Raw genomic sequence first — 13,452 nt, 5'->3', positions numbered from 1 at the left:
TAAAACGTAATAAGTGACGTCACTGTCCTGGCTTATCTGTAGCAGTCACTGGCAATGTTGCGGCTGTATTGTGGGAAGGTGTCTCTGTATCGGCTACTGCTCGTGCAAAAAAGAAAAGAAAATGAAAAGGGGAACAATAATTAAACAGAATACAGAGCTTTCAGATGAGTTTATCGCAGTGCAACAGGTAGAGTGGTCCCCTGAAGGTACTTGCTTTTCAGAATCTATGATTTAATTGGAAACAATAAATTCATTGAATAAACGTGCAGTGACGTAATGTTTTCCATCTGTGTTTTGATAGGTCGGATGTTGGTCAATGTGACGTTTGGCAGCTGCACTTGCGGTAGTCTGCATATTAATCGAGGTGAAAGGTGAAGATGGACGGGACTGACCTAGGCTAAAAAGGCAATTCTCTTGCTTAATATTCACGAGCCACGAAGTGTGAAGCTATTTATAAGTTCATGCTATTTATATTAGAACCTTCCTTAAAGGCAGTGGACACTATTGGTAATTACTAAAAATAATTATTAACATAAAACCTTTCTTTGTGACGACTAATGGGGAGAGGTTGATGGTATAAAAAATTGTGAGAAACGGCTCCCTCTGAAGTGCCATATTTTTCAAGAAAGAAGTAATTGTCCACGAATTTGATTTCGAGACCTCAGATTTAAAACTTGAGGTCTCGAAATCAACCATCCATAGGCCTACGCACACAACTTTGTGTGACAAGGGTGTTTTTTTCTTTCATTATTATCTCGCAAGTTCGATGACCGATTGAGCTCAAATTTTCACAGGTTTGTTATTTTATGCATATGTTGAGATAAACCAACTGTGAAGGCTACTCTTTGACAAATACCAATAGTGTCCACTGTTTTTAATAGAACCTTCGCACACTTGAGTATGGGCGCCCTCACCTTTAGGCCATACAGAGATTTCGCAGTCGATCACACTTGTATGTACACAACAAAACACTAGTACTATTTATACAATATTGAAAGCTAAAATCTTATCACCTATCCAATGAAATCATTTTGGCCTGTAACACCTTAAACAGAAGATTTGCAATTGCCAGCAGTTTGAACGAGCTCGACCTTTTGTTGCTTTAAACAGGGATATGTTTTAGCATACAGGAAATATTGTTAATTGTTTGTGAAAACTAACCCAATCAAACAAGCAATCCCTTAGCAAAGAGGGTAAAATTAGGGCAAATACTTACAAAATATTTGCAGGCACTGGACGTTGTCCGTACTGGTCTAACTTGGGCTCTTGTTTGAATGTGTACTGTAGGAAACAAAATAAAACGAGATATTTATAGAGCATAATTTGACTAATCCAGTCCTCATTAACTTTTATTTGAAATAATAATAATTTGAAATGCAGTATCCCCACCTGTGGAGGAATCTTTATCGTACTGTCTATGGAAGATGTATTCGAGATTTGAAATAGATAATTTGAAGAAAGAAAATAAGTCATTGAATTGCACTTCCCAAATTTTCAATATTGTGCTAACAAAACCGACCCAATGTATGTTAACCTAAATTCAAATGAACATTCAGTGCTTTCTTTTTATTAATTGTTTATTCAAGAATGCAATTCAAACCTCAACTAAAAGAACTTAACCGCCACAAAATAACAAATGCACGAGTCTTCTGTTGAATGCGTTTGATTGGATAGCGCGTATCACGCAGCAATGTTTACATCTTCATATAGGTGAATATATTTACATTATCAGGTGACTGCGGCACCGTCAAGTCCCTGTCCATCGTGCGGAACAGGTTGGGGAATGCAGAGCATCACAAAACAAGTTTTCTGGGGATGGCACGGGATTAGGACTTGAGTCAAGTGTAATCTTGAGGTTATTAAAAGAAGCTATGACCCACACCTGTTCATATGGCAATCGAACTTTTGAAACTAATTGAAGATGAATGAAACCTAAAACACTTACCCTCCATGATTCTGTAATACTTGGTTTAAGGTATCGCACAGCATAACCCGTAAATCTCAGATCACCTATCCAATAAAAACATAATAAACAGTTTATAAAAGTTAAACTGAAAATCAAAGTTTTTTACTTGGCCAAAAAATTTGTGGAATATTATTCGCCTACAACTCAAAATCCCTAACCTTCACAGGATGTCATCATGTAGTTTCTTCTTGTACAACGTCTACTAAACATGGATCAATTAAACTCTGTAGTAAAGTTTAAGTGAAAAGTGGCCTTTGGCTCCGGTCTTCCAGCGAAAGTTCCCCGCCGGAGATTTGTCCCCCGATTCGAAAATAAAGTGGGCTGAAGGACGATGTTTCAACAGAGGGCGCTATCAGAAGTGGTTTTTACACAGTTACCATACTGTGATTATATCGTTTCTATCCCTTCCTATATTATGCCCAGCAGATTTTCAGCATCAGTTTTACAACAAGTGACGAATAAGACTTCTTTGTTCTTACCCAAAATAAGTATTCATTTTGAAGAAAAAAAAATAATAACACGTAATTGTTTGGTTTGCTCTTACCTTTACTTTTAAATGTGGGCAGTTGTTTGATGTCTTTTGCGTCCTCCCAGTTAATTTTAAGAGAGCTGGAAAATTATGTCAAGATTTTCAATTAATTAGGTTGGTTAACTCGTCTTGTTTTAGGAGGTACGAAAATAAATCCATTGATGCATTAAACTGCGATCAAATTAACCAGGCATACAAGCACTTGTGCTAAGCACACAAAAAACTCTTGCTTTAAAATATGAGTAAAATTCCACAAGGTGAACATTGTCAATTGGTGCACCACTAATTGTTTTGCTCAGTAAGGACATTTGCTAAGCAGCTTCTCTGAAATTGGACCCAAAGGTCGCGTACCCTTCGAAACTTGAGATCAATGTTTATTGTTTGGTTTAGGGTTTTGGCTTGTTTTATTACATGTTTGTTTTGTACAAAAACAATTCTTATTGCCTAAAACATTTAACTGTGAACCTCCTTACCCGATATCGTCTTTAAGAGTTTCACGAAGATTTCGTCCTGTGTCCGTTACGTTCTGAAATAAAGAGTAAACATTTAACAGTCGCTGTTATTATTCTGGCTTTATTTGGAAATGATTAAGTGGCGGTGCTAACACCTTGTTCATTGGTTTCTTCACATCATCTCACTGTAACAACTCTTTTGCCATTTTATATACCAAGGCTGCTTATTGAGCTCGTGATGTTTGCAGACGGGACAAAAGGTGATCCGTTTTTGAGATATCGCACAAAATCCGGAGCGTTTAAAGGCAGTGGACACAATTGGTAATTACTCAAAATAATTGTCATCACAAAAGCTTTCTTGATTACCAGTAATGGGGAGAGGTTGATGGTATACAACATTGTGAGAAATATCTACAACCGATTGAGCTCAAATTTTCACAGGTATGTTATTGTATGCATATGATGAGATACACCAAGTGAGAAGACTGGCCTTTGACAATTACCAATAGTGTCCACTGTCTTTAAGTCCCCACAGGAAGAATGCATGGTAACATCATTATAAGAATAAGCAATTGAGAAGCGTTACTGCCAGTAACGCTTCTGATTTTGTTTTGTTTTGATTTTTTGATGTTTTTTATTTTATTTTGGGGGGTATAAAACAATATCTTTTTCCATAACCACATTATCAAAATAATTCTTAATCGAAAGCTGATGATTTTGTTTTATTGCCAAACGCATACATCCCTAAATGAAAGGCATCCCTTTAAAGTAAATTGATGTTGCATTTTGTTAGTTTGGTTGCTATTGTTGTGTTTATACTGCTATTGTTGTTTGGGGGGTTATAGACCTATGGATCTAGTTTCTCTATTCATGTGCCCTTGAACGTGTGTATACCCTTAGTTAGTCTTAGTATAAGACACTGTTTGTTAGAATCAATCAACTAACGCGATTCACCGCTCCACGCCGCGCACAATACTATCAAACAGTAGCGGGCGCTGTTTGGGAAACGTCCAGAACGCCTGGCACTAAGACTAGTGTGTAATTGGCCACCTCGGAGTGACCTAGTTGACTCCATGCACTCGATCCAGTCTAGACTTTAGGGATCCCCCACGATGGAAACTAAACCTTGTGTAATTAAATAAATCAGTCTGTGATTTTATATTGGTGCCCAGATCAGATATTGAGAGCGAGTTACTTTCGAAGAAATTCCACTGCTAAACATGACATTTTAAAGCTTTTACTGTGGAAAAAACAGAATTTTTGTTATTAAGTTTGGAAGCTGACTGTAATGTTTTAACTGTAAAAAAAATTATGTGAAACTTTAACTCTGAAAGAAGGTCATTAATCGATAACAACGATATTATCTAAAACCCTTTTTTTCTTGTACGCAAAGCTGACTTCGGTTACAATAAAATTGAGGAGAGTTTGTTTACAAAAGTTTGCATGGTTTTCTTCTCCTCACACACGAATCAATAAGCAAATTTTGCACTTTTCATCAGGGCCCAATTTCATAGAGCTGCTAAGCACAAAATTTGCTAAGCCAGAAATTTCTTCCCTGATAAAACAGGATTACCAGCCAAATTTCCATTTTTACATAATGCTTGTGACTGGTATTCAGCTTTTGTCTGCTTATCCTGAAAATCAGGTGGAAATTTGGTTGGTAAGTCTGTTTTTATCAGTGAAGAAATTTCATGCTAATATTGTGCTTAGCAGCTCTATGAAATTGGGCCTAGGGTGATCACACACAAAACATGACCAACTTCTGCGACTATTTTGTCAGTTCTACCAATCCTGTGTAATAAACATTTTAGTTTTAAAAAGGCCGAATGTAGAACTTGATCTCCGCCAACGCATTACTGCAAAAATGAAGAAAGAAAAAAAGGGGGAAAAAAGCGTCCGTGTTTTCCTCTTTGGGTTACTTTTTCCACAGATTTACATCAAACTTACACCGTTTGATGATAATGATAGTAGCTGAGCAAACCTTAAAATATTAGTTGCTGAGGTGCTGTAGTTTTTGAGAAACGAGTAAAACAATGTCATGAAAATACGTTTTTACATGCTAAAATAAGTTTCGTCTCATAATCACTGTGAGACAAAATTATTTGGACATTGTGTTTTTTGTCCTACAAAACAACATACACCATACACCATGGCGCCCAGTGCTTCGGTCTTTGCAAAGTTTGAGTGAACAGACCAAAAGTCGATCGGTAAACACGCGTAAGTTATCGATTACATTTTATTCATACAGCTCTGTTGCAACATCTTGTAACAGCGCAAACACCATAATGGAGTCGGGTTTACTCATGCTTGATCCAACCAAACAAGGAAAGGTGAATTTGAAGTGCTTTGCAAACATGGTGAAAAACATAGAGGATGCTCGTCAACATTGACTTCTTGTCTTTTCAAAATATTGAATGGTGTGTGCTCGAGAATGATTGACAATGCTGGTTCTAGTGCGTGTACATTTTTATCGAGATATCGATTCGTCAAAAAAAACAACCACATCAACTCCTCATTAGTAAATATGTTAACATTTTTATACTGTTCTGGTATTTTCTTCAAAAATGCTAATAAAGGGAAAGCTTATCTTGGGCCTTTGGTGTCGTTTGATTGTTTTAGTCCTATCAAGTTGGATAGTTACAATAAAACTATACCTGTTAAAGTTTATTTCAAAAAGGTGGTCTCGTTTTTAGCTCAGAAAATCCAGAGGGGATGAGTAATCATGGAGTAATAAACGCCCGAGAACATAATTATCTGAGCAATGTGTATGTAAGTCACTCGCTTCTCGGATTAAAATATTTGGCCATTATCAAAAATCACCGTCACTACAAACAAACCACGTGGTTGTTCATGTATTTTATAGGCACAAACTCAAAAACAAGCAATACTAATCTGCCTACTTCTTATGATTAACATAATGATTTATTCACTTGAACTTTGACATTACTACATTTATAACAATGGATATTGTCAAAAAGTTGCACGCCGCAATAAAAAAAAGTCAACTTCATTCATTTTGAGGATGATTTATTACGTGAGCCGTTATTTTGCACCTGCGATAAGGCCATGGTTAACTTTGATTGAGTGCAGTCAGAGACCTGCTGTACCCGCATTGAATAATAAGTGAACAATGATTGATCAACTGTGGTGATGCATATCACTTATCAGTTCACACAATAATGCTCTCATTAGTAATTTTGTGTGAAACCGTAAAAGGTAGACCTGATATGACAGTTTTTGAACTGTCATTATTATCAGGTCTATATTTGGTACGCTATACCACGCTTTAAGTTTTGTATTTTTCTTTCTTTTTCTTGTTTGGCTCACGCCGTTCTATTTTAAACTCGCAGGTCTCAGTCAATCAGAATCAATCATAGTCAACAGGTATTTCTCGTCTATTAATGCAAGTTTTTTTTTTTTTTAGTTTTCTCGTGGTTTTGTAAATTCTGTAGTTGCCAAACTAGGGAAGATTTACGTTTTGGCAATCTTAAAATGAATTGCAATACAAACTTATTTGTTTGTAAGTACATAATTGCTTACAAATTCTTCTTCTTGTGTGGACATAGGCCTAATCGCCTCGGATTTCCAGCGATATGAGAGGTAAATGTTGAGAGGTAAATTCTATTGGATAATTGTATTATGGGATTAAAACAATTGAACGGTTCCTTAAACAAATAATTACTTTCCCTTTAACGGACTTGCCCAGCATACCATTGTGCTTGGTTCGGCAAATCCGGTGTCGGGTGTCAGGACACTTCGTACCTTTGCCACTTCGTACCCTGGACACTTCGTACCTTGGACACTTCGTACCTTCTTACAAGCATAGATATCGTTATAGAAACATGACTTAGTGGTATACATGTACTTACTGATCCAGCATAGCGGGATGTAGGTGGGTTGAAGTACGTTACAGTGGCACCACGAAAATCATCTGAGGAGGAAAGTTGAAGATTATGATAAATCGATTTTTTTTTATGGGAATCTTAGTTCCATTATTCGATAATAATATAGGAGTTGGAAGAAAACTAGTTGACACTAAACAGATACAAAGCATCAAATTCAAGATATTTGTGTGTTCTTCCTTGGTGACCATTGTTTGGACATCATTAATTCTATTTTGTATGCACACAACACAAGTGCACACCAGCCTATGACAGGACACCATCAAATTACACGAAGGCAAGTGATAAATACAGAAGACCTACACTTAACACATTAAATTAACATTGCCAAAGTTCAATCTAATAACAGAACACAGAATCGTGTTTAAATCCTTCATAATCGTGACTTCAACTTTATAAGAAAAAAAAGCCACTCTGCACACTTTTTAAAGTGTTGAATTTAACGATTTGTTTAAGAAGAGTGTTATCAAAAGATGTTTACTATTGTAGGCCTCTAACTGTTGTGACGGTGGTGACTTGATACTGCAGTTTTTTGAGAGATTTCCAAGTACAGGCAAAAGCTGCTTTCATTAACTAATATAAACATTTTAATAGCAGGCCAGTTACCCGTTAAGAATTTAAGGGCAGTACTAACAAATTATATTAATTCTTTAACATAACAACCATGACCAGCCTCACTTGACATGCAATTTCAAGTGTGTTTTGTTTTATGTTAATCTATTTACTCTCTTTTAACCTTTAGCTGTACCTTGTTATGTTATGTTCCATTGTTTGTTTTGTGTTATAGACTTATTAAATGGAATTAAGTGAATTGAGTTAAATTCATCAATAACACCTTATAAAGTTGTTATCTACCAAACTACCGTACTCCCAAGAGTCAACATTGAAGTAAAATCGCAGAATAATTATGGCAGTGATGTTTGTTTTACCGCGATGTAAACTTACCTGGTCCGCAACCACTTGTTGTTCGGCAGTGTTCGTCCGGTAACCTATGGGCAGCCGTGTCCATGTCCATCCGTCGAAACGTGGGTAGCTTCGGGTGGTAAAGTCCTTCCTTCACGGCGGCAAGCTGGACCCGCCTCAGCGTCGGGTAGTTGGCTACATACATAGGCGCGGCAACTGGCATAGCTCCGGACATTTTTAAAGCAATTTTAAGGGGTATAATTCAAGACAAACTGGAACGTTGTTTATTTCCTTCAATGACTGCCAATGGTTGTTATACGGTGTATGTTCTCTGGTCTTTCTCTATGGTAGGATCACTGCAATACACACCGGTAGATAAGCTAATATACATGACAGTGGAGTACCCATCCTATTTAGCGTTGGCCAGGCAACGGGGACGCCTTTGCCCGCGTGACGTTATGCAACGTTAGATAGATAGGGGGTACAGTGTGTTTGTACCGATTGTGTGACGTCACAGAGGTCCTTGTCTGTTGTTGTGGCTCCCCTCCCGGGGGAGCGCGGTGGAGCGCCCCCAGGACCGTTGTGTCATACGCGTTCCAATCAAAGCCTATTCAGCAAGTTGGCCTAGCCATAGAACTATCTTCCTCTATGGTGTACACGTGTTTATTTTTTTGTGTTTTTTAGATACATTTATTTCATGTCATCAATCAATGCAACAATGATAATATTGTTCATTGAAACACTTACTTGCTCTAGTTAGATAATAATGTATGGTGAGATTATCATGCGAGAAGCAAAAAATATACTTTTTGTTCCCCTTCCCTGGCCTTATGAAGTCAAAGATAAAAGAAACATAAGAAAACAGTACAAGCGCATACAAAACAATCGGGGACACGGACATGTTATGTGTGAGTGATGAGACTGGGTAATAATTACCAATAGGTGAATAATAAATAAAAGAGATACAAGGTCTTTGGTAGTATACTTATTTGAATCCTCGTTTATCGAAATTGGTTGCCTCTTTACGAAATTGAAAATGATTAAATCAGCAAAATCTGAGTGTGCTGGGAACTTGAATGCCTCAAAACGAAATTGAATGACCGAATTCTAAATTTGAAACGCAGTAAAAACCGGAGAGGCAACAAAACCTTTAATTCGAATGCATGAAAATTAAATTGGCTGCTCATTTTCCGAAATTGACTGAGAAAACCTATGATTATGTTCAAGAGTGCCAAAACATTAACCTTAACGAAATTAACATTCGTAAGGAAACAACAAGTTAACCAAGCGTTTTAAACATTGCACACATTCCTGAATTGACTGCCCCAGAATGAAATTGAATGACCAAACACACGCTTCAAAAAACTCCCGCAAATTTGAATGCAGCTTCCATGAATTGTTAAATTAAAATAAATGATTATTTTTGTAAAATCGAATGACGTAAAAGTAGTTTTTTTTTACAAGTCTTATAAAAGAAATCAAATTACCCTTTTCAGTAGCATTCGATTTCGTGCGAAATAGAATAGGCTGAGTGGTTAAATTGGCTGCTCATTTTCCGAAATTGACCGAGAAAAACTATATTAAGCACCAATTAAAGCGTGTGTTTTGTGTATTTTCAATTTGAAAACAAAATAGCCTAATGGGAATTCTAAATTCTACCTGAATTTGATGACTTAGACAAAGATTTAGTAGGCTACGATACGACTTTGCAAAATAAGAAGAGTGAATTCAAACAAAATTTCAAAACGCGCGAAAGCCTATACTAAATGAAACAAATAAAAGACATAAACATTCCAAAACTCACATATTTTTTAGCAATTTTAGACTTTTTGTAAATTCATAATATAGGTTTCTTGGTCAATTTCGGCAAATGAGCTGCCAATTTAATCATCAAACTATTCTATTTCGCGCGAATCGAATGCAATATTCGATTTCGTTTTATGATTTGAATAGTCCAATGCAATGTTGCGTCACATTCGATTTAACAAAAATAATAATCATTCAAAGTCATCAAAGCAGCATCCAAATTCGCAGACGCTTCTTGAGGCGTGTGTGTCACGAAAAAGGATGACGATACGCTAAATTGAACAGAGTTCTAAATGAATTTGATTTGACTCAAAACGAAACTGAATGGCCGAACTCTGAATTTGAAACCGCGGCTGTAACAACTGGAGAGGCAAAACAGCTTCGAACGCATGAAGTGAAATTGACTGCTCACTTTGCCGAATTTGACCGAGAAAACCTACAATACCCCCGATGTGACGGTAGGCCTATAGCTACTCCGAAAACTGGCCAGGACTCGGCAAGACCTTACTTGGATTTGCTTACCTGTGAATATTAGTATCATTTCCACAGTAGTGTCAAGAATGTGACAATCTAATCTTGATTCCAAAAAACAGACGATCCAACAAAACAAACCCACGTGCTTTTTCTTCAATTATGTGATACCGCCCTCAAGTGACGATAAACCGAAAAACAAAACATTGTTTTTTGTTGTGATCGCTACGTACACGGACTTTTCGCTCTCCCGTAAGTTTTGAGACTTTGTTTGACATTCGCCATGATTCAGTCAGATTGTTTATCATAGAAGTGTTCGATGAGGGTAAAGGGACAATTATGAAATGACTGTATGCGGTTGTATGCAGACGACAAGTAGTACAATTAATGTGCAACAAACAACGACAACGTAAAACTAATTCATCATTCACTGCGTAGTGCATGCATCACGCACGTCGTATGCTGTTTCTAAATTCATGCTCGCCTGCAGGATCTGCACAAAGAACATTATTTGACAGCAATGGCAACTATTTACGATGTGATTTTGATGCTGGTATCTTTCTTGACTTCACTCTTTGTAGTCCTCATCTTTATAGTCCTTGGTGAGTATATCAATCATTTTGTTTCTTAATCGCATTTTATAATAAAAAAATGAATTTTTTTTTTATTGAAAAGTGAAGTAAAATATTTTAAAAAGTATAGATAAAAAATTAGAAGATAATAACAACATTATTACTCTTTGTTATTGAACAAAGCTGTGGCTGATTAAATTACCCTGTGTTGGTGATCGTACATGTAGGCGCATGTTTTGTTTCTATCAATATAACATCAGTCATAAAAGACATGTAAAAATTGTTTATCATCAACAATGTCGTTAAATGGTAAAGAAATTGTGGTATAAACAATGTAAACAAAAAGTATAGGCCTTACAACACATGCACTGTGTTGACTGTTGTCAACAAAGCCTGAATAAAATTCCACTCACAACTGCAACGATGTTTTTTGCGTTTGCCATTAAGGCCGAGTTATAGTCGGTCGCGCGATGGTCGGGCGTCGGAAATCTGGACGTGCGATCATAAAAAGACACGGTTTTTAGGCCTCAGTCTTAGGATTGTGCGCAAGATTTCCGTCGCGCGACCATCGCGCGACCGACTATAAACCGGCCTTTAGACCTCCCCATTAAAATCGCCCATGCGACCATTTTGCGCCTTCGTTAAAAAAAATAAAAAAATGTATTTTTTATTGGTGAATGTATAAGTGTTCAGAAAAACATGGTTTCATATAAGTTTCATCGACTCCTGATGTGTGTATTTTGGAGTTTTTTAAGTAAAAAAATGGTAGAAAACTGTACCTTTTTTGGCCTCTTGCAAACAGTCTTGTTAAGGAGTCACCACATTCGCGAAAGTTGGCATGTCACACATCAAACGAAAGAGCTTGCTTTCTTCTACAAAATGATGACATCATCTATGCAAACCCCCCTAAATCTCGCGAGATCTAGCCTAAAACGCGAGTTGGCATTAGGACCAGAAATCAAGATGGCCGCGCCCAAGAGTTGACGCATCGTAAGTCAGTGCTGATTAAGCGGGATTTTCTTGAAATAATCCATCTCATAAATCATACCCATTGGGACAAAAAATAACACAAATGAAAAGATAAATCTTTCATCTACTGAAATATTGTTTAAATTCCTACTTTTGATGAATGAAAAGGTCAACAAACGCTGATTATAAATTTTGTTTTTTACACGCTTACAGATATAAATCTGAAAACAGTCGTTTCACTGGCCTCCCTACTATAGAGCGTTCAGTAAAATCCAGTCAAATTATATTTTATTAGGGGATTGTGCTGTCAACAAGTCTTTCATTTGGTTGATATGTTATTCTACCAAAATCATTTGATCAGCGCATACTGTTTGAAATGTTGAGTTGTCAACTGACCCTTTTGAGACTCAACACAACTCAAAAGAGATTTTTACATGATGCTACCGCAAACCTTAACTAACCAATTCATCAATCTTAATTTTTAAGACTGGCCATACGTTTTAATATCTCTTGGGACTAGTCTTAAAAGGACTGGTCCTGACTCTTTGCGGGATCGACCCCTGATATAATATAATTGTAAGTGTATTTCCTATGGACACCTATTTAAAGTATTGTAAATTTAACTAATCTTTTTATAGTAGTGCTTTTCCGTAACTTTTTAAATTTTGCGGTTTGTGGTTTTAATTATTGGCCGGTCCATTTTTGTGGTTTATATTTTTAGAAATTGTTTATGCTCTTTAGTTATTTTTGCTCTTGTTTGCAGCTATTTTTAATGTGTACAGCGCCTTGGGGTCCATTCATGGATGTAAGGCGCTTTATACGCGTTGTTTATTATTATTAATATTATCATCATGTTCTGCTTTCATTCCCTGCAGGTTGGTACATTGTGTGGGTGGCATTCCTGTCTCGATTCAAACTCATGAGGGAGCTATTGTCCATCAATGATGACGACGCATCCAAGGGCAAAGAAGATACAAAGGGCCTCCAGAAGGCGGATCCTTCTGTGTCTAACACTAACAGGAGAGCGAGACAATACACAAGCCAACGGACATAGATGTGATGGTTACTGATCTTTGTGCCCCCCAGTTCGATCAGCTCTTTACATTAGGATTTCACGGAGGCTGAACCTGAATTTATTTATGGCTTCATTGAAGCGCTCATATCCCTCACCCAGTGACGCTCAAGACGCTTCAACGTTTTTTTAAAGGTTTTGTGGAGCAACGTTGTATTCCTTTTTAGCACTATGTTGTAATGATTTTAACAAAGTGCCATAGTGCGATATGCAGCCAACCAAATCATGAACAACGGGGGAACCCCTTCTGTTTTCAACAAGTGCACTGTGTTATTTTACGTACATTACACAACACACGGAACCAACGTCCCATCAAAAGGTTGCAGCAATAGAGGTTTTACATGTAGTGTTTTCAGAAGGACATAAGAGAATCACCAGAGCTTGAGCCCAATTCTCTAGTCTTATCCGCTAGGCCAAGACGCACCACAGAGGGGGTGTTGGTACATAGGGGCATCAGAACATACATGTAGGAGTGGCGGAACATATTACAAAGGGGTGGTGGAACACGTAGGTGTGTAAACCCAACGGTAACATGAATTGAACTTCCAAATTGCTGCCATGGCCCGCATCAAACAAATTTATTTAATTACCATCCAACAAACTTGTATTGGGAACTGGATTTTTATTTGTTTAATTGTGAATATCTTTGCCAAACTTGGACGGAACTTTTAAAACCAAGATTTGCATGTTTGCACTACACAAGTGAACCCAGTTTTGTAGACCCTTCGCCATAGGCCTACTGTGTCGGGCATTGTTTCCACTTTGTTGAGTTCAGGCTACTTTGACAACAACATGCTCGGGGTTTCCATA

The 13,452-nt window shown here is 37.2% G+C and overlaps 1 protein-coding gene across 1 annotated transcript; it reads right to left on the bottom strand.

The window, feature by feature from the left end:
* LOC117289729 (testis, prostate and placenta-expressed protein-like) lies at positions 1-7,975 on the bottom strand. Its single transcript, XM_033770985.1, has 7 exons — positions 7,795-7,975; positions 6,817-6,878; positions 2,969-3,021; positions 2,511-2,575; positions 1,946-2,010; positions 1,217-1,281; positions 1-96 (listed from the first exon to the last, which is right to left on the bottom strand). The coding sequence occupies exons 1-7, from the start codon at positions 7,973-7,975 to the stop codon at positions 33-35; spliced, it is 555 nt and encodes a 184-aa protein (XP_033626876.1). The 3' UTR covers positions 1-32.
* Positions 7,976-13,452: the final 5,477 nt, after the last annotated feature.

This window comes from Asterias rubens, chromosome 4 (genome assembly GCF_902459465.1).
Source record: "Asterias rubens chromosome 4, eAstRub1.3, whole genome shotgun sequence".
NCBI lineage: Eukaryota > Metazoa > Echinodermata > Asteroidea > Forcipulatida > Asteriidae > Asterias > Asterias rubens.
The sequence above is the reverse complement of the archived record's forward strand: the minus strand, read 5'-3'. Positions and strand labels throughout refer to the sequence as shown.

Excerpts from the sequence above, each read along its gene's own strand:
- LOC117289729 (XM_033770985.1), bottom strand. The coding sequence starts at position 7,975 with ATGCCAGTTGCCGCGCCTATGTATGTAGCCAACTACCCGACGCTGAGG. Across the intron at positions 6,879-7,794 it reads AACAAGTGGTTGCGGACCAG|ATGATTTTCGTGGTGCCACT; the intron begins GTAAGTTTACAT and ends TTTCCTCCTCAG. Across the intron at positions 1,282-1,945 it reads GTATTACAGAATCATGGAGG|TACACATTCAAACAAGAGCC; the intron begins GTAAGTGTTTTA and ends TGTTTCCTACAG.